Genomic DNA, 21,012 nt, shown 5'->3' with positions numbered 1-21,012 from the left:
CTCCCTGCAACTCCCTTGGGAGCCCCCCCCTCGGAAGCTTTTGCTGCCGCCTGCTATAAGACAAAAGAGTTCAGTTGTACTAAGGTTTGAACTCTCGCGTAGCCAATGAGGAATCTTATTTTGTTGAAGTAACCACGCCACCTCACCATGAACATCGACTACCTCCTCAATTGTGTGAATGAAGACCCGTGCGGCGGAACAAATTGCATCTTCTGCTGCCCGGCTCCAGCCTTAATAGCACATTGCTGCTTGCATTGATCACGAGCTTGTTGCTATTGCATGCAATGTTGAGACAATGATTGTACGAGGCTTAAGGGGAAAAGGAGACTTAACCATGGCAACACATGGACCAGGTTGCCTTCGGTATTCCAATGAGCAAGACATGATCCACTTTCTTTCTCCATGGGATCCCAAGGGGGTCGGAAATCATTGTTTAGATGCCTTTACTTATGGTGCAATAAAGATTGAAGTTGGTTGGACTTAGCACAACCATCATCATGGCTAGGTATATGTTATAGCTTTCAAACCACTTTGAAAGGTTTGGGGGGGGAGGAGAGAGAGAAAGAGGGGGGCGGAGAATGGCTGCTTCTGCGTTGTCATCTGCTTCCTCCAGGATCTCCCCCTCTCTGCGGTTACTGCTAAACCAGGAATTCAAAACCATGGATGATCTGTCCCGTGCTCCCGCCCTGCTTGACCGGCTCTCAGGCGAGCTCAATTCGTGCGAGGATCTCATTTCTCACCTCCAGTCCAGGATCTTGAACAAATTGGACGCCTGGTCATCTTGTTCGAGCTCCCTCTCGTCTTCTCTTGCGCACGTGAGCCAAAGAATTCAGGACCTCTTGCACAGGTCTGATCAGCCCGCAGATGCATCCGTTGAAGCAGGAGTGAAAGCCGATCCCGCAGCTCATGAGAAAAGTGACCTCGTGGAACAGCTTCCGACTCTTGCCGTGGAGGTGGCTCGAGTAGAGCGGGTGCGGCTCTATGCAGGTTTTCCTTTGTATGTGCATGTTGCTGTCTGCTGCCAGGAGTTTCTATTTATTTTTCTTGTGGGTTTTTGATTGTTCTTTGCATGCAGAAACTGCGCTTAAGTTGGAGGCTCTGGTCGGTGATCTTGAAGATGCTGTTGCATCCATTGTCATGGTCACACCAAGGATTCAACTACCACGCAAAATGGTGAACTCACCAGCATCAGATGTAAGTGAACTTGGGGACTTTGGATGTGCCTGACAGCGTGTTTGTTTGCATGAGCTTGCTCTTTTGTTGTATTCAGATATCTATACCCAGATCTGTGTGTTTGTATGTGTGATAGTGTGTTCAGGCATGCACTATTTATGTTTGTGTGCAGGTGTGGAGTTCGCATAAGTGTGTGATTGGGTTGATGGATGGTTCTTTGGGTGGTGTGTGTGTGTGTGTGTGTGTGGGAGAGAGAGAGAGAGAGAGAGAGAGAGAGAGAGAGAGAGAGAGAGAGTCCACTAGAGGCCAAATGACCAATGAGACCAAAATGGTGAGTATAACAAATCCATTGTATGTCTCATCATGGATAAACAAAGAAAAGCAAAGCTAAATTCAAACAATGATGACATTAGTGTCTATAAGAGCTCTTCACTCTTTGAAAACCTACAAGATCCATTGTAGGGTTATAATGGAGGGATTTCAACTCCTATTTTGTGATAGAATCTAATGAAATAGCGAATCTCCTTGGGCATGTTTGACAATAGTGAGAGAATAGCTTAGATCCTGATGTCTCTTGCCTTGGGATTGGGGCCTCCCAGCTCTACATGGCTTCGTAGTCCTATCTTTACTCACTCTTGATAGTCCTCTACTAGGAAAGCATTGTATTAGTAGTCAAGCTTGTGGTGATGGTGCTATGATTCGAAAGAAGTTTGCCAATGTCCTTGTCTCTTATTCCACACATCTATGGGTACTGCTGTGTGAGGCCTGGTCAATGCAAATCTTGAAGTTCTAGGTATTAAGTAAGGCTACAAAAGAATTAGCCTAAACTGATCCTATAATTATCAGCATATTCTTTGGCTCTTCTATTGACCCAATCACAACTTAGATAATTAATTCTAGTCTAGAACTTTGGTTGGACAAATGGCTCAAAAAGTTGTTAGACATGGTGTGTGTTTTGCTATACGGCAAGCTGCCTTGCTATCAGTTTCACTCTAGTTGTCTCGCGGTTACAACTGCCATCTTTATCAAAGATTGTTGGAGATAGTGGAGTGTTAGAAAAGTGTGGAGCAACGGAAGCAAAGAGATGGTGCTGATAGATTTGTAGACATAGAAAACACGAAAAAAGTAAGAACACAATAAACTTAGAGAGAATAGACTTGGGAAATGGAATTCGTATATCAAGACTCGAGTGTGTGCAATGGGACGGGTTGTGGGCAACGAACAAAGTAAAGTAGTCTTCCTTGTTAAGCTAAAAATGATGCATTATACATTAAATCTTCATTATCTCATTAAAACAGTCCCAAAACTTCAAGATTATCAAAGTTTATATCCCATGAGCAAAACACTCAAATTTTGGGAGAATCCACATCTATAAATAGGAGGCTGCCCAATCACTCTCCTTATCTCTTGTTTTATAAGTTACCCGAGTTTTTCTCAACCTCCATCTATTAGGTGTCTCATTGAATTGTTGCCATAGTCATCTCCATCTATTAGATGCCTCATTGAATTGTTGCCATAGTCATCTCCAACTATCATTCTTCAGCTTGATGATCCTATAGGTTGTGTTTTGCCTAGCTTGTTGATGCCTTCATTATGTACATCATGTTGTTTTTGGGTTTTCAACCCTTTTTCTTCATCAACCTTTGCTTCGTGGTTCGAGCACTCAGGATTCATCTCTGGTGGATAATACACATCGACACATCCCTCAGTTTGCTCCTAGGAGAGCCACCGGCTGTTGGATTCTTTGTTGAGCATCTTGTATACTCTTTTCTTTATTTGTGGTATCGATTCATTCATTTTAGAGTTCTCTTTCTTCTTTATTTGATTTTTGCAGTTTTGTATATATGTTTAAGTTCTTAGTGTTTCATTTGTGCTCATACAGTCTAATATGTTTTTTTCGTAAACCCTTGAGGGTATCGTGGATTGCTTGGTTTATTCTTAATGGTATATACATTAGGTGCCGATTCAAGATCACTTCATTTTTTTGTCCTCGACCTTTGACGGTGGGATGGGGTTGGGATAGCAACCTGAGGGTTATATGCTTACTAGACCTAATTTGTAAGCGCAGAAAAGAATGTGAGAATGACAATACTTTGAACTTAACCAACTTGATTAATTATCACCAAGAAAAATGTGAGAGAGAGAGAGAGAGAGAGAGTCAACACCATGTTGAGAGGGGATGACTCCACGTTGAGAGGGAAATTGGTCCCTCCTTTACAAGAATTTATTGAAACAAAACCATGGGCACCTAATGCATGAACCATATACAAAAGGGTTGATGTGTTGCAATTGTGAAAATTAGGATTTTGAAACCCTAAGTTTTGCAAACTAGGGCGGCAAGCAGATTTTATTCTTTAGTGTTTGGATTAGATCAAACTAAGTAAAAAGTGTTTATTGGATGAGAGATAAATAGGAGAATACAAAGCATATGGCTAAAATTTCTGTATGAGAGCTTATTTTAAATGAAAAGAAAGAGATCTCGGATATGTAGGTGTGGGGTTTGGGTGCTCAAAAGTGGACAATAGAGGCTATAAATGATAAGTGTTTGTTGAAAATGGCAAGTGTAGGTACACTTTACTTGTCTCTTCAAAATGACACATGTTCTCATTTAGATGCTACATGTCACTTTTTTAGAGGAAGAAGCTTCTAAACCTTCTATTCTAAAAATTATCTCAAATGGTTAAAAATTTGAGATAGCTGCTGAAGACAAAATTGTTCCTTGCAAAGTTTTGGAGCCTTTGATGCGAATAGAATTTCCATTTGAGCAACTTCCCAAAATAGTAACCTTCTAAATTTTAGGAGTTGTCAAATTTAGCTTATGGAGAGCTTCATTATATAGATTCATTAGTTTATGGTTTGTTTCTTCGATCATGAGCATTTGGTTTCACTTTCTAAGATTACTTATTATATGGCTTCTAGTCAATGTGACTATCTAAGTGTAAAAGTCTTAGTCATCTGAGCTTTTTGGTCAATTTGATTGCTTGACTAAAAATGAGCACTATCAGTTGCACGTGTATTACCAGCACCAAATCCTTGTACTCCAACAGTCCTTGGGGGTGTAGATACATGTTTATATGGCCCACTTTGTGCCCCACGCATCACACCTATGCTCCCTTATATGGATTATACATTTCTCTTTCATTACCCAGATACATTAGGTGTTGTGAGCCATACATTGGCTGTTGCAAACCATAGGGATATGTGCCATACATTTCCATAAGCAGTGCCTGTCCAACCATAGCATGAAAAATGATACCTCCACCAAAGTATCCTTGCTGCCCCATGCTTACATCTGCATGAATACTTGTTGTCCATATTGCCATGGATTGACACTACCAAGTTGGCCATGCATTTGCACTTGTCCCACGGGTAGCAACTATTTGTGCTCATTAAGCTTTTTGGGCTCTTCCAAAGAAGGCTTAGGCACCTCCTTCGGTTCTTCCGACTATTTAGAAGCATTAGAAGAGATCTTTCTCTCTTTGCCTTTGCTGCTTCTTCCTTGGAACATTCAAGAATTGAGTAAAGTGGGTATCCTTTGTCAATTCAGCAAAGATTTTTGCTGCTGTTGTTCGCATTTGATCCTTGAAGCTATCATTGAATTCTTCAGCCTCTTGCTGGTCATCAGTCTCTTGATGCAGAGAAGTGTTAACGTTTGGGTCATTTTCCATGTTTTCAGCTTGCTGTCCATGCTGAGAACTATGTCCAACATTAGTCATTGCATTTTCCCCTTCACCACATGAATGACCAAGAAGTGATGCATCCTCTCTACTTGATCCAATATTACTGTGTGAAGACGTGCTTGTTGTAATTCACTACTATGAACAATTTCAACAAAATTGCAATGATCCCAAGTTGTAATCAACTGTCATGAGTCCACCAATTCAAAGGATTTGATGGTATCTCGACAACAGAACCATGAAACCAACCTTTAGTGGATGAGTGGTAATTCCTTGATTACAACTTAATCACAACCCCAAGTATTTATTGCAAAACTGAAAATACAAATTTACCTACTAATCTTTGGACAATAGACACTTGATTGGTCCCAAAATTGGGGCCCCTTTTGGTAATTTTTAGGCTTTATTGAAGTAGAAGTTGATTTACAATGGGATTCTCCCAATCCCCTTAGCAATAACTCCCCTTGTTGTTCAAAGTGACCAGCAAGTTTTCAATCTAATTAGCCTCGTGATTTGGGCAATTAATTGGCCTTCACTCACTTCGAGAAGAGTGGAAATGTCCCAAATTTGATGGCTGGCTAGTCCTCCACCCGATTTTATCTGAAAATCACCTTCAGCCTTGAATAATTCAAGACTTGGAGTCTTCAATGTTTGGCATGCTTCTTGAGGCAGTTGGTAAACCCTAATTTTTGTTTACAGTAGAGAAAACTGAAATTCCTCGGCCTCCGAAGGTCCAAATGTTGAGATCTTCAAAGTAAGGTTGTGAAATGGTTAGGGAATGAAAGAAAATGTTGATGAGAGAGAAAATTCAAAAGTTATATTGCAAGAAATGATTGAATGTGAGTGGAAATGCCCCAAATTTGATGGCTGGTTAGTCCTCCACCAGATTTCAGCTGAAAATTCCCTTCAGCCTTGAATAATTTAGGACTTGGAGTCTTTAATGTCTAGCAAGCTTCTTGAGGCAACTGTTAAACCCTAATTTTTGCCCTAAATAGGGTTTACAGTAGAGAAAACTGAAATTCCTTAGCCTCCAAATGTCTAAATGTTGAGATCTTCAAAGTAAGGTAGTGAAATGACTGGGGAATGAGAGAGAATAATGAGGAGAGAGAAAATCTAGAGTTATGTCACGAGAAATGACTAAAACTCAGTCAAATGCGGCTGCTGCCCTATCCCAACAGCAATAAATGCTCTCACTTGTACTTGGTGTCAGAGTGTAGCGATGCGGAAGCGTAGGACATAGACTGAGAGAGAGTGAACATAGAGAGGAGAGAAGACAGTGTAAACGCAGAAAATCTGCAGTGTAGTATGCTGTATAAGAGTGCAGAAATATACACGGGGACAGAGAAAATATCTACGTATGTCTCTGACTTGATGACCTTGATCTCTGTCAGCTTGAATACTGTCTCAGCTTCTTACAGATCTGAAGATCAAAATCTGAAAATGAATGAATACTAGAGCATGCCACAAACCGGCTATAAATAGCCAAAAAATAAGAAATAACTGCACCAAGTTGGCTGCATTTAGCCGATTGCAGTAAACTGTCCAACTGCAGGTGTTGATGTAGCACCCTATGGACGTGGCACCTTGATGATGTGGCCTCTAATGCTGATCTGTTGTCTACCAACTGTCCAGGAAATCACTGTCTAACACCCCCTCTCAGATCTTGGACGGGTCAAAAGACTGAGAGATTTGGAATGCTGTCGAAGAAGAGCCTGGGGAAGCGCTTTCGTAAACAAATTTGCAAGATTATCCTTCGTCTTGCAATACTCCACATCAATGGTCCCATCCAGAAGCTTCTCTCGAATCAAGTGATACTGGATCTCAATGTGCTTCGTCCGGGCATGGAAGGCAGGATTCCGTACCAAGGCAATGCAACTCTCATTGTCGCACCGCAGAAGAGTAGGACGAGTCTAGGGGCAACCAAGCTCCTTCAACAATCTCCGAAGCCACACAACCTCACATGTGGTGGAAGACGCAACCCGATATTCTGCCTTAGTAGAAGAAAGGGCTATCGTGGGCTGCTTCTTGCTACTCCAAGAGATAACATCTGTACCCAAGGTAAAACAATAGCTTGTAGTAGACCGTCGGTGGTCCACATCGCCAGCCCAATCCGAGTCACTCCAACTTGCAAGAACTAGATCGGAAGCATCTGTACTTGCGGGATAAGAAATCCCTAAGTCAGAAGTCCCCCTCAAATTTTTTGAAGAATTCTCAGGGTAGCCTGCTAATGCACCTGTTTGGGTTCAGTTATGAACCCTGCCAAAAGGCCCACAGCAAAACAAAGATCAACATGAGTGTTGAGAAGCCAAATCAAGGATCCAATCAACTGACGGTAGCATAAAGCATCCATCACGAGAGAATCTGAGTGTGAAGTGGCCTTCCAATTCGGATCCATAGGAGTAGTAATGGGCCGACAAGTCTCCATCTCAAAAGTCACCAAGAGCTCTTGAATGTACCTTTGCTAAGAGATGAAAATCCCCCTCTGAGATTGATAAATCTCTTAACCTAAGAAGAAATGAAGAAGCCCCAAATCTGTCATCTTGAATGCCTGATGTAAAGCTATCTTGGTCTCTGGGACCTTTTGTGCATGATCCCCTATCAGAATCAAATCATCAACATATAACACAAACAACACACGACCAACCTCGGAAGTGTGCACATAAAGTTGCGGATCAGCCTTGGAGCACTGATATACCAACTTTGACTAAAGAAACGAGTCAATCTTCTTGTTCCATGCATGCAGAGCCTGCTTGAGGCCATACAAGGCCTTCTTCAACCTGTAAACTTTCCCATCCGAGGATCCAAAGCCAGGAGGTTACTCAACATAGAGCTCCTCTTGCAAGTCACCATTTAGAAGGGCTGACTTCACATCCAGCTAATAGACAGGCCATCTCCCATGGCCAACCAAGGCAAGAACAACGCGAATAGTTGCCATATGAGTAGTGGGGGCAAAAGTATCATGGAAATCAATGCCTGTGCCCTGGGCGCTAAGCAAAACCTTTAGCAACAAGGCGAGCCTTGTGCTTGTCCAAAGAACCATCGCTAAGGTACTTGGTCTTGAAGACCCACTTGACACCAATCACCTTCTTGTGAGAGAGACGAGGCACAAGAGACCAAGTGCCATTCCTCTCAATAGCCTCCAACTCGGCTTCCATGGCCTTCCGCCAATGATCAGACTGCAAAACCTCCTTCATTGAAGTGGGCTCACGATCTTGCATAACACGGGTCAACAAACAATAGTTGGAGCAAACAAGCTCTGAAGAATGTGCCTGGTTTCTCTGTGATCTCTGCGGTCCATCCTGCGGTTCCCACTTCTCAGGGACCCCCTTGATCCCTGAATCTCGGAGTGTGTCATGGGCCCAACGAGGAGGACGAACCTCTCCTCGTTGCTCTCCATCTGCGGAAGACTCAATAACATCCATCGGCGGAATCTCCTCGGGGGTGGCCGGTGGAAGTGAAGACTTGGAATCAGAAGAAGAATCTTCATCAAAAGACTTTGGCTCCAAAGGAACTGTCTCGGGAGCCTAACTCTCCTTTGGATCTCCAAGAATGGGGTGCTCCTCACCCACCTCTGTGGTCAGAACTTCCACGAACCGCACATCGCGGCTCGTGTAGACATCCTGCTTGGCGGTGCTCCATCATAGTGCGTGCCATCTCGATCACACTTCGGTTCTTCTGCTCCAAAATGCCATTCTCTTGGGAAGTGTTGGTGTTAGCAAACTCGTGGTGAATGCCCCTATCTGTACAAAACGAGCAAACTCATTAGACATAAATTCACCTCCCTTGTTTGAATGCAAGGTCTTTAGTCGCCGGCTAGAACGGTTCTCCTCAAAGAGAAGCCAATTCTTGAAGTGAGAGAAAGCCTCCGACTTCAAAGTCAAGAAATAGGCCCAAGTCATCCTGCTATAGTCATCTACGATCAACATGAAGTACAAGCTCCCCTTCAGGGACCTAGTCCTTATCGGGCCACAAAGATCCGTAGATACAAGCTCCATGGGTGAAGTAGACCGCCTAGAAGCTTTGTTCGGAATCACATCTCGATGCAGTTTCCTATGAATGTAGGAGACACATGGCTGATGGCTCACCACTATGTCCGGCAATCCTTGGACAAACGACCCTCGTGACGCCTTTCGAAGGTACTCGTAGTTCAGGTGGCCAAATCGAGCATGCCATAGCTTGGACTGTGTCTGAGAAGTAAGAAGAAGAGAGGTAAGAGTTGAGGAAGACTTCAACTTGTAGATGCCATCCTTCTCATACCCTGTAGAGAGAACCTTTTGTAAACGCCCCGAACAACGTAGTATGCTTAAGAATTATGATATTCGCTTGTTTTCGAGATTTAATATAAAAGAGAATGAACACTTAAAGCTGAAAATGAAAATTACTCACAAAATTACAGCCATGAAAATGTAAAAGTAATGGAGACAAGATTGAGGGTTGAAGATAGGCAACCCCCCCCGAAGGAATGTATTTCTGCTCAACCCAAGTCCCTTAGGGAAGAGCTCAGTTACAATCAACCTGAGAGTGAGGAGAAGTAATTCTCACTCTCACAAGATCATGCAAAGATATACAAACACACGTGCATTATCTATTATGCAATGATAAGAACTGATTTCTTTACAGTATGAGAGAAGAAAGAGGGGAAATCAGCCTTTCTCTATCGTTGATCAGCAATACATGGATAGAGCTTGCTTCTTGTTGCTAAAATGGAAGAAAGAGCTTGAGAAGGAGGTGCTGTAATGAATTTACAGGCTTGCTGTCCTGTAAAACAGCAGTGATAGAAGAGGGAATATGGAGGAATTTGATAATGGAGAAGTGGGGGATGATGATGGGGATGAATGGGGCCAATTTCTGGCTATCTGTGGGTGCTGTACATGAGTTTACAGCAAAGAAAAATGATGCTGAATGAAGAAAAACGAGCTCTTATTTATAGGAGAGGGAAGAGCTAGTACAAAAGGGGAAAGTGGAGTAGCACAAGACAAGTGTCCAGCCACATGTCATGAGATGTGACAAGTAGTGGGACACTTGGAAACTTGTGTGACAAGTGTCTTGACACTTGTCTCTTCTCTATGGCCTTTCTTTTTGGGCTGAATACTGTCAAGAATAGAAACAACCAAATTTAGTAAGCACAGTCAGAGTACAGAATTTACTATTTTTAGAATGACATTCCTATTTTTTAGGACTAGCATTTTTTGGCTAATTTGAGGCTCCTAAAATTTAGGGACCTCCTAAAATTTAGGGACCCCCCCCCAATATGGGTGTCATATGAAAGCTTTTTCTGTGTACATCGCAAAAACGGTATCAGAATCTTCATGTGACTTTCCTATGCAAAGAAATGTGCGTTTCAAACTTTCAGCCCATACATGCACACTGTACAAGCATTTCATGATCATGCCATCTTGTTGATTGTAACTGTCTGTTCTGGCGGATCTAGCCCACACTTCAAGGCATCAATCCTTTCTGTGTGCGAGTCTAACCTTGATATGCGTGAGTTCTGGTCACAGGCGCCCAATCGGGCCATATAGGTGGAAGTGTGAACTATCTTTTCTCTGACCCACCGCGTGGGTCCACCATAACATGTGACCAAAGTTGCTATTTTTTTGTAGGTCCTTACTATTGGCGAAGGAGAAAAGGTTGTGTTTTCAGCCTTTTGAAGTAGATTTTGAGTTTTCATTGCCTTTAGTGGGTGAAACTCACTGAGGACAACGAAGGAATCCCTAGTAGGCACCACCATCATGCGCGGAGTAAGAGGGGGAGCCCCTTGTTTTTGAAACATGTCGAGATACACCATTAAGAACTTAGAATGAGTCCTTATCAAACTCAACTGTCAAACCCAGAGCACAGATCTTGTTCATTGAAAGGAGATGATATCCTAGACTTGGCTCATAGAGCACCTCTGATGTATGGGCATCACCTTGCCCATCAAGAATCAACTATATATCACCCTTGCCTTTGATGGGGATTCAAAAACTGTCACCTATGAGAATTTGCCCATGCATCAAACACACATATGCAATCCCATTTGAAGGAGTCATGTGGCGAGAAGTGCCACTGTCTACAATCCACACACGAGACTGTGGGGCCATCATCGGCGCATCAATGGCCATCGGAGGAACATCCTCTATCACCTTCAAATGAAGGAAGGCGGCCAATGAAGGAGCAACCATTGCCCCGAGTCCTTTGTAGTCTTCTCATTCTTGGTCTCCTTCTTGTCCTTGTTGGGGCAATCTTTCCAGTGACTTGTCTTGCCATAGATGTGTCACGTAGACACCTAAACACACTCAATGAACTGCCTAGTAAGAAATTCAGCACGCTGAATTTTCTGGTTTTTGTCTTTAAACTGCTCCAAAATACATGTACAGTGTCCCTGGAGCTTCCTTGAAGCTTCTGCAGCAAATAGACACCAAAAATGTCCAAAAACCTAAACTTGCAAAAATATACAGCAGGCTGTAATTTCCTGTTTTGGGCCTTGTTTTACCTGCCAATTACTTGTGTGCGTAGCCAGCGGACTCCCGCACCTTATGGGCCACTTGCCCTTTGAATCCTGCGAGATTCCATGCGAGAAATCTCAGGAAAACAGCGTTTTCCACACAAGTATCTGCTTGGGAATGCAATTAGCAAACCCTGTACCTGTTCAAGAGGCTCTTGCCTCGGCAATTATGCATAAACCCACAACACTGTACATGATCCATCTGATCAGCCCACAACACTGTACATAATCCATCTGCTCAGATAAGGAGAGAGCGACCTAGGAGGAGCAAACTCAACCTCTGTACATGAGTCAAAGATGAAGAAGTATCCTCCATAGCTGATGTATTTGCAGCAATCTGCCCTCAGCCCCATGAGTTTCATGCTCCAATCTGCCCCTCATGCATTGAAACTCGTTTTTGTGCTGCTCTTTCTCTCTCTTTTGGGAATTTATGCCCAAATTGTGACACATGGCATACATGTAACAATTTTCCTGTTTAAACCTTTCGGTCTAAAATTCTCTATGATCGGTGCAAAATTTGACCTCGGCACACACCAGAGAATTAATCCTCGTGCAAAAACGAAGATAATGACGCAAACAGATTCTGGGGTCCAAAAATAGTAACTCCCTAAATTTTAGGAGCTGCTTCCATTGCATCCCCACTAGTATTCTGACCATCTTTGCAGACTATGGCTACATACAAATTTGCAATGTAGCTCAACTGAAAGTGAATTTCCACTGATCCCACATGGACTAATCTCTTGCAGATTTGTCCATCTTCACTTTGAACTAGTCTTTTCCAGGCTAGTTCTTCAACACACTTGTCCATATACACTTTCACAAGTCTCTTCTAGGCTAGTCAATCTACAGTGCCATCAGTCTCTTCCAGACTTGTACTGGACCTTAACTATCCAGTCTTGACTCACTGGACATTCCTGTCCGTTTCACATACTGGCCATGCAACTCAGGCGTTTAGATTTCAAGAGGGATCCTTCCAAAAAGAAAAACCAAATAAAGTAGTAATAAAGAAATTAGCAAAAAGGTAATAATTGTCACAGTCTTGTGACATACCTCCCTCTCGAAATCGCAAACGTCCTCGTTCGCATGAACGTCATACATGCTTCAAGCTAACCCAGTGAACTTACACTTGGCAGCACATGTACAACGCATACATGCTATCAGTCAACATTGTGTACTGAACACACTATTAACACATGTATGTTCTAACTGTGAAACATGGCAGACTATCATCATGTGACTCCACATCATTGTTTCCAGATATAGTGGCCAGTACACCACAATGATATCCCCATAGTGGTAGTTTCTCATTTGATGACTCCACATCACCCTGACTAGAGATCTAGTGGCTGGTACATCAAAATGATATCCCCACTGAGTCAATTTCCAGAATACATGCCCGATCGAGTAACCATTGTTACAACATGTATTCAATTCAATAGAAGTAAATACTGTATTCTTGCAACCTAGGGAGCCCACCTCTGTGGAGGCTTTGTAGTCACAATATTGGAAGAAGGCTATGGAGCAAGAGTTGGATGTTATTGATTGGAATGGCACTTGGGATCTTGTGCCTAGGCCCATTCATTGGAAGTGATTGGTGTTAAAGTGTGGAATTGAAGAAGCAGATTCTCAACATTCTTAAGTGCCTATAAGTTGTGGGGTATGGAAGAAGTTCTAGATTTGAAGACCGTGCCATGGTTGTGTCCTAATAATCCATATGTTATAATTTAACCCAATACAGATGAAGTGATGGCGTGAAGCAGAAGGGATGCAACCATCCTATGTATTGTGATTAGTGTCAAGGACATGAACTTGACGTTGATACAAGATATTGATATTGCTGCAAAAGCATAGGTAATTCTCAAAGCCGAGTATGAAACCTCAAACAAGATGAGGAAGCAAAATCTTGATAATCAACTAGCTCTTGAGAAGATGCGTGAAATTGAACCTACTAATTAGGGTCAAAGAATTGATCTTGATATTGATAGAACTTGTTGATATTGTTGCAAAAGCATGGGCACTTCTCAAAGCTGAGTATGAAGCAACAAACGAGATGAGGAAGCAAAATTCTGAAAATCAATTGGCTCTTGAGAAGATGTTGTTGAGATTGTAGCTGCTGAAAAATTCATCACTTGGGTTAAGGACTTGGGAGATCAAATGGCGGTTGTGTTAGTAGTCACGTGTGCCATTTTGGTCATCTCTTGCCTATGAGTCTTTGTCAGAGTTAGATGATGACATATGGAGCTTTGATAGTGTATTTGTTTGCTTGGTAATCCAAAAAGGACCATAGTACCTTGAAGATAGTTTATAGCCTTGCTGATGTAGAATCGGAATCCTTTGGGACTCTAAGGTAAACCCACATGCCCTCCTAGGGTTGTTGAGAAGTATGATTTTGGTATGTATAAAATGTAGCATGATCTTGGGCTGTTTTAATGCTTTCCCTTGCAATCATCAATATCTTCTATATGCCGTGTAGAAAGTTGACCATTGTTTGCGTTGTACTTTCATCCCTTTGAGCTTGATAGCAATTTGTGGTTTTGGCTCATAAAGGCACATCGGCATAAATGGACTTTATTAGATAACTGAATGCTTAGCACTAGTATAAGCAAACTTGATGAGGAAGATAACACTCCCAAATCGAATTGTCTATGGTCCAACTTGCACATACAACACGACACAAGCCATATCCACGACAAAGAATATAAGAGGAATGGACATTAGATTCACCTCCCAATCATAGAGCCAAATGGGTTCACCCTTGAACTTGGGAGCTAGGAGCAAACTAGGTCACAATCATGTCCCAAGAGCTGGCTTCCCATATCACCATCCCAACCATCACCACCCATACACAAACAAACCGCTCACAGCCATGTCCCAAGAGCTAGCTTCCCATATCACCAACCCAACCATTGCCACCCACACACAAACAAACTCCACATGCCCCGTGGACTTGGAAGGCCATCACGCTAAGTACTGTGTGGGATTCATGGACCTATCGAACATTTGCTCGATGGGTTGTTTTGGTTGCATGCTCCGAAAGGCATGCATGCAATGCTCTACTTAGTGTAACAATTTGTGGTATGGTTTATAAGCTTAAGCTATACCTTTTTGTGTACACAATCTTTACTCTCTCTTGTTTCATGTTTGCTATTGAAGCTTCCTAACAGAAGTAGGCAGTTGGGAAACATCAACCATCTAATTGTAATTATTTGCAATAATTAAATATTTTGATTCTCTAAATTCTTTGTTCATCACTTGCTTATAGAATTTCCTTTGTTCTATAGCATTCTCTTTTTCTTTGAAGGAGAGACATCAAATGTTTCAAAAACATGTTTCATAGAAAAACAATGTTGCTTATCCAACACAAGGCTAAAAAAGAAGAGAAACCCTAGAAATGTGAGTGGGTAACTAGAATGGTCGTGTAATATTAGATACTATTTGGAAATCATATTTTAAGGTTGTATGCGAAGTTCAAACTTTGGCTCTAGAGTCTAATGTTTGCTATTTAGACTCTAGAGACTATGTGCATCATAGGTATCCAACAAAAACAAACCCTCATATAGGGTCCCAGACAGCCTGAGTGCATAATCCATTTCCGTGTGTCTGACAATGCATTTGCCATACTCAAAGATGACCTGAAAGCCATGTTGGTTAGAAGCCGAGATAGACAACAAGTTCTTTGTAATGCCACGCACAAACAAGACATCTAGAAGCGTGAAGTCAGAACCATCTGCAGCAACAATAGTGATTGTCCCAATGCCACAAACATCATAACTGCAGCTGTTTATCCGGTATGCAGAATTCGGAGCTATGGCATGCCCACTATGGACATATGAGTTTTGGGAGTTTGATGACCCTTCAGAGGTTCATGGCAAAGTTGGCAGATCTAGAGGCTAAACCCCTTGCAGTTCTCCAGAAGAGATAGGACAATTGGTGCCAGGATCTTCTTCGGGTTGGACAGATTTTATAGATGACAGGGCTTGTGACATGGAGGGTCTAATTGATATTGTTCCAGGAACCACTTTATCAGATTACGTACCAGTACAGTTGGTTCTTATGGAGGGAGCCAAAGGAACAATTACCAATTTACCAGCATTAGAATTCCTTTACACAAAACCCAACTACACACACGTATATTAAGAGAGCCTTCTTGTACCCACTTCGTCATTGTAGGCTTGTGGCTTCCTCCATTCTTTTCTTCCTGTCTTTGACACTGCTTGTTTTGCAAGGAGGCGCCTTTTGTTAATATTTCTGTCCTGTAATTCAAAGGCCCAATGCAAGGTGGTGAAGTCGAGGTCATGTGTTTTGACACTCTACCCAAGTGTTCAAGGAACTTGTAAGCCAGACAGGAAGTGGATAGTTCTAATTATTCTTTTGATGGTTTGGAAATGTTATAATCTGCTCACATACAATGCATTACCTTTTCTGTGTTAGGTCAAAGCAAACAGGGTAGTGAGGGGTAAAGGCTGCCGTTCCTGATTTGTTGTTTCTAGTGAGTTACAAAATTGGTTCATGGTTGCCTAGGTGCGTAAAATGCAAGCGCAGAAATGAAGCTGGGTAAGTATTTGCATAAAAGAGGTCGGCCCTTGGATAATATATAAATGTCAAAGTTAAACTCTGAGCATTACATTTCAGTTAGGTCAAGTGTCTTCTCTGCCTACTTAAAAATGGCCTAAGCTGTCTAGAAGTTCCTATGAATGTGCTTATCTGACTTATTTGCATGGAGCATTTGTGATCCTTTGCATATGCAACCACAATGAAACATTCACTATAAAAAAAAGTGTGATCTGGATATTTAAAGAGAGAGACCCGAGTGTACCCACTTCATTATTTCCTTGCCTTGTCATTGTAGGCTTGTGGCTTTCACTGTTGTTTTCTACTGCTTGGTTGGCTACAAGGTGCCTTTTGTAATTATTTCTATACTTAGTTCAAAATGGAGAGAGAGAGAGAGAGAGAGAGAGAGAGAGAGAGAGAGAGATCCTTTCATGTATGCAGGTGGTGTTAGGCTTATCCAACAAGTTTACAACTGCAATAAATGCACTTCAGAATATAGAGGATGTTGTCTCTAAATTGATGGCATCTTGGCCACAGTGGAAAAGACTGTTTTTTGCTGTTGATAACCGAGTAGATGGTGCTGTAGCTTCTTTACGGCCTTCTGCTGTTGCAGACTATCGATTGAAGCTAGTAGCAATCGGGTGGCCACCACTGTTATCTGCAGGTATCACACAAGGAGATTATAGAAACAAAAAGTCAGAGAATCCATTGCTTGAAATGTATGGTGATTCTAAGACAAGATTTGAACAGAGTTTTGTGACTCTCTCAACTCTGCAAGCAGTACAGAGTCATCGCAAAGCCAGGCAACTTTCAAGTATAAGCCAATATGGAAACAGATTACAAAAAGGACGCACACTTAAATCGGTTGATGGTCATGAGTTGCTGTGGACAATGGAGGAACTAGTTGCACCCATTGGAGAAAGGGCCGAATATCATTTTCTTAAGTGGAATGAGAAACCAGACCTCATTTTTGGGCTGGCTTATCGTATTGCTCAACAATACATAAAGAGTGTGGATTTGGTTTTGCAGCCGATGCTAGATCGCGTAAGATTGGCTGGGTATTGTGTGCGTGAGGAATGGGTATCTGCAATTGTTAGCATGGTGGTCAGACACCTTCGATCGCATGTGTTGGTTAAACTTGCAGAAAGACTCTTGGATGATGATATGCCCAAAGATGTGTCGGCACTGTGGCTTCACATGGTAGATCTGGCAATAGATTTTGATAAAAAAATGCGGAGTCTTGCATTGCAACCTCTTGGAGCTTTGATAAGCAATCTAGACTTGGATGCCTTTGAAGAAATTGAGGTTGATATACAGCCTACAGTCAAGTGTGTAAGTGTGTTTGCAGAGCAAAGGGAGTGGCTAGAACTGTGGGCTCACATAGAGCTGGCTGATGCTCGTGATAAGCTCAGATTGGATCTGCAAAGGGAAAGGGGCTGGTTGTCTGATGACAAGTCAATCCTGCTGGGGACAGCAAAGGTGGAAGCTACCCTGTATGATGAAAAATTTAAGGCTCCACACCATGCTGAGACTGCTATGACGAGAATGTGGATGCTTGTTAACCGTTGTCGCAGTCTACTTCAACCTGATTGGCAGCTGTCATTTATCACGTGTGTTGGTGTTCCCTTTGTTAAAAGCTATTTAGGAGACCTATTACAAAAATGTCAAGAAGCAGAAGCCCTGACAGCACTTGCAGAGGAGGATGCTGTCTTGAAAGTTGCCATATGTATAAATGCAGGCTATTACTGTGAATACAAACTACAGGAGTGGAGTGAAGATGTGTTTTTCTTGAATCTGAGGCTTTTGCAAATTTCACAAACAGGTGATTCAGAGAAGAGCTCAGAACAGAGCAGTCATGAAATGACTGAAGTGGCATCATCTGTACAAGGGTCCATCTTTGATGGGGAATTGGCTTGCTTGATGCAGTTTCGAACTGAATGGATGCAAAAGCTTGTTTCGGCCATACAGAGGACTTTTGAGGCAAGCTGCCAAGAGTATCAACGAAATAAAAAACGATGGCAGGACGTCGCTATGGATGACACTAAAGGGGATCAAATTTCAACAGAGGGTGTACAGATGGACTTGGAAATTGGGGTCTCTCCTTCGCTTATTGATGCATTGGCTTTATTGCAAGGTAGATTGAGGGTTCTGAAGGGAACTTTAGGCAATGATGTCTTTTTGGATATGTGGCGTAGCTTAGCTTCAAGTTTGGACCTGTTCTTTCTGAATGGAATCATTGTGAGTGGCATTAAATTCTCTATGTATGGCAGTCGGCAACTTGTCAAGGATATTGATGCCCTTTTACAGGTTTTTAGACCTTACTGCTTGAGACCAGCAAGTTTCTTTCTGAACCTGAGTGATGCAGTGGTACTACTGACTTTACCTGCAGAAGATGTTGCTGCCTTGCAGAAAAGCCTGTCATCTGCTTCAAACTGGCAGTTCAAAGAGAACACAGAGGAAGTCAAACTGCAAAGCTTGAGGGAATATGGAGTGAGATGGATCAGTCCTGCAATTGCTGGGAGAATTCTTTTGCACCAAATTTTACCAAAGTAACGTTGGAGTTTCTGTTGCATGCAAACTAGTTGTCCAGCCTGGTTAGTTGTACAGAGTTCCAAAGGTGGAGGATTGCTGCATGATAGAGCCAATGTAACCAAAATTTGTCAATGGTGGGGAGGGATCACATACTTAGAGCCTCTTGAAACTTACTGGTGCCTTACAATAGCATGGCTTGCTGACTTGGCATAGTTTTGTTTGACTAGTTTGTGGCTCTGGACGGATCCCAAATGCAAAGGGAACTTGACAATTACAATTATGCCCTATCCAACACATGGCTTAATAACTTGTACAAGCTAACACATGCAAATCTGTTCATCCTGATCCATGTGATTTATGCATGTGCGACCAGTGAAAATGATGCTAATCAGTCAGACTGATCTATGAAGAGTGAAAGCATGATGGCAAAAACTTGCTCATGCATTATATTGTTCCACAGTGATTTGGAAAGTAACTTATGTTTGAATATTCAAAAGAAATATTTGCCAAATGCCTTAAGGTTTTCAAGTCCACCTCTAATCAAACTTGGTGCCTATGCATAATATTCCCTTTTGTTTTCAAAATCTCTATGAGGACTAGTAATGGTAGGTAAAAATAGATGTGAAGCTTCATTTGATGGTTCCCAAGTCGATAAACTGCCTATAAAAGGTAGATATGAAAATTGAGCTCTCTTTCAAATTGGCATTCTTGTCCTCATTGGCTCTCAACAATATGCTATTGAAGGTTCGAAAAGATGGAAAGTGAAGAGTATATTGACTCGATTCTTAGTGAATGGGGATTATAGGTGGTCTTATTGAGTAAGGTGAGGTTCGCTATAATGGCAACAGACTTGTGTGGTGGCTTTTTATGACCCATCCTTGTTGAATCTTAAAAGGGTCTTTCCAGGGAGGGGGAGATGGTGCTAGACCTGGTATTGGGGAGGAGTTATTTTAGGTTTTTTGACATGCATCACTCTGAAATAGTGTACTCTTCGCTGGAGCAATCAAGTTAATCAAGCTAATGAATCGTACAAGGATGTAATCCATTGTTTGGCATCCCAAAGGCAAGTTGCATTGTTTTGCTGCTTGGAATTTGCACTGTTCTTTTGATAAACTTTGATAATAGTATAGATGTGTAAGGTTACACTGCTGTTCCACAAAAGTTACTATTAGGCATGTGGTTCTTGTCCTATTTTAGTACATTTGAGATCATGCTAGTAATGATGTCAAAATTAGATGACTTTACCAATTGTGTCTAGATAGTAGAATTGACAAAATCAAAATCTTTTCTTATGGGGAAAAAAATCCAACCTAATTTATCAAATTGATCAAACTAGAACTAAACAAACTTAATTGAAGATGTTAGATAGTTTTTTATTATTGCACTTAAAAATAAATGGGGAAAAAAATCCAACGTAATTTATCAAACTGATCAAAATGGAACTAAACAAATGTAATTGAAGATGTTAGATAGTTTTTAATTATTGCACTTAAAATCAATGGGAATACATGGCTTGTACTCCCAAAACAAGTTTCAGCCTACTTGACTATTTCAAGTGGTTTGATTAGGGATTTATGATAGTAGTCAAAGATGCACAGTCTTCAAATCATGAGGCCTTGTGGTATTTTTAATCAATTATCTTTTGTTGATCATTCCATTAAAATGGCTTTTATTAGCTCCACATACACACAAGATTTATATTTCATATAGATTCTAAATATTAACAAAGTTGGCTTCTCCTACAAGTTAGCATTCAAAAGTACCAAATTCTACTTTGCAAATGAATATGGTGACATGTTCTTTTGCCTCCTAACTCTGTAAAATTATGGCTACCTTTACTTTGAAAGCCTAGTGAAGTCTCTAGGTGCCACACTAACCTTAATGGACAAACATCCTTAACTTGTGCAATGATACATACTTTCTTCTTGTCATCCCTATAAAAAAAAGACACATGAGAAGTTGTAATTTAATGTGGTGGATGAGGAGCTTGAAGAGTTTCATGGGAATCAATAGATTCTTATTCCACAACAATTTTGAGGCAAATACCTAGGATCACCATGCCATGCACTATAGTGCCACATATAGCTCCTAGTCAACCGGCCTATTCCCTACCACTATCTGGCACTTAACTCCTTCCATTCACCGCCTACATCTAAGCATACCTTAGGTCAAAATACTTATTTCAACAGGTCACACTTCACAACTTTGTCAAATTCAATGTAGCATGTTTTGGACTCCTAGGATTTGCAAGACCTTGTTAGGGGTCCCAGCCCCAATTTGACACTCATTGGTGCTCATATGAGATAGTTCTTGGAAGAGTAGAAACACCATATCGAGTGTTGAGTTCATGCAACAAATGTCTTATGCTTGAGTTGCACTCACAAGTACAAGATTTTGACCTTGCATAGAGATTAAGATTACTAGGAGAGACTACTTGGCTTCATGTTGGCATAATATCGACACTTACCTGTCAAATCCATTTGTTCCTTCATCTTGTGAAACAACGCTTGGGCAAGTAAACAATTTTCTTATGAGGGCACTCGATTGTGCATATCATTCCATTTGAGCATTACAGTTTGCATTACTCCTTGA

The 21,012-nt window shown here is 41.6% G+C and overlaps 1 protein-coding gene across 3 annotated transcripts; it reads left to right on the top strand.

Moving 5' to 3' along the window:
- The first annotated feature begins 531 nt into the window (after positions 1–531).
- LOC148021678 (RINT1-like protein MAG2) lies at positions 532–19,413 on the top strand. 3 transcript variants are annotated; one of them, XM_087697166.1, is made up of 3 exons: positions 532–987; positions 1,076–1,194; positions 16,330–19,413. In XM_087697166.1, exons 1-3 carry the CDS (start codon positions 579–581, stop codon positions 18,439–18,441), a joined length of 2,640 nt encoding a protein of 879 aa, XP_087553292.1. In that variant the 5' UTR covers positions 532–578; the 3' UTR covers positions 18,442–19,413. The 3 variants fall into 3 exon arrangements, with proteins under 3 accessions (XP_087553292.1, XP_087553294.1, XP_087553293.1); XM_087697168.1 differs by having other exon boundaries at positions 830–971; positions 16,330–19,408; XM_087697167.1 differs by having other exon boundaries at positions 857–997; positions 16,330–19,408.
- Positions 19,414–21,012: the final 1,599 nt, after the last annotated feature.

The sequence above is a fragment of the Lygodium microphyllum genome, chromosome 17, assembly GCF_053477565.2.
Source record: "Lygodium microphyllum isolate KBCC chromosome 17, Lygodium_microphyllum_v1.1.10, whole genome shotgun sequence".
NCBI lineage: Eukaryota > Viridiplantae > Streptophyta > Polypodiopsida > Schizaeales > Lygodiaceae > Lygodium > Lygodium microphyllum.
The sequence above is the reverse complement of the archived record's forward strand: the minus strand, read 5'-3'. Positions and strand labels throughout refer to the sequence as shown.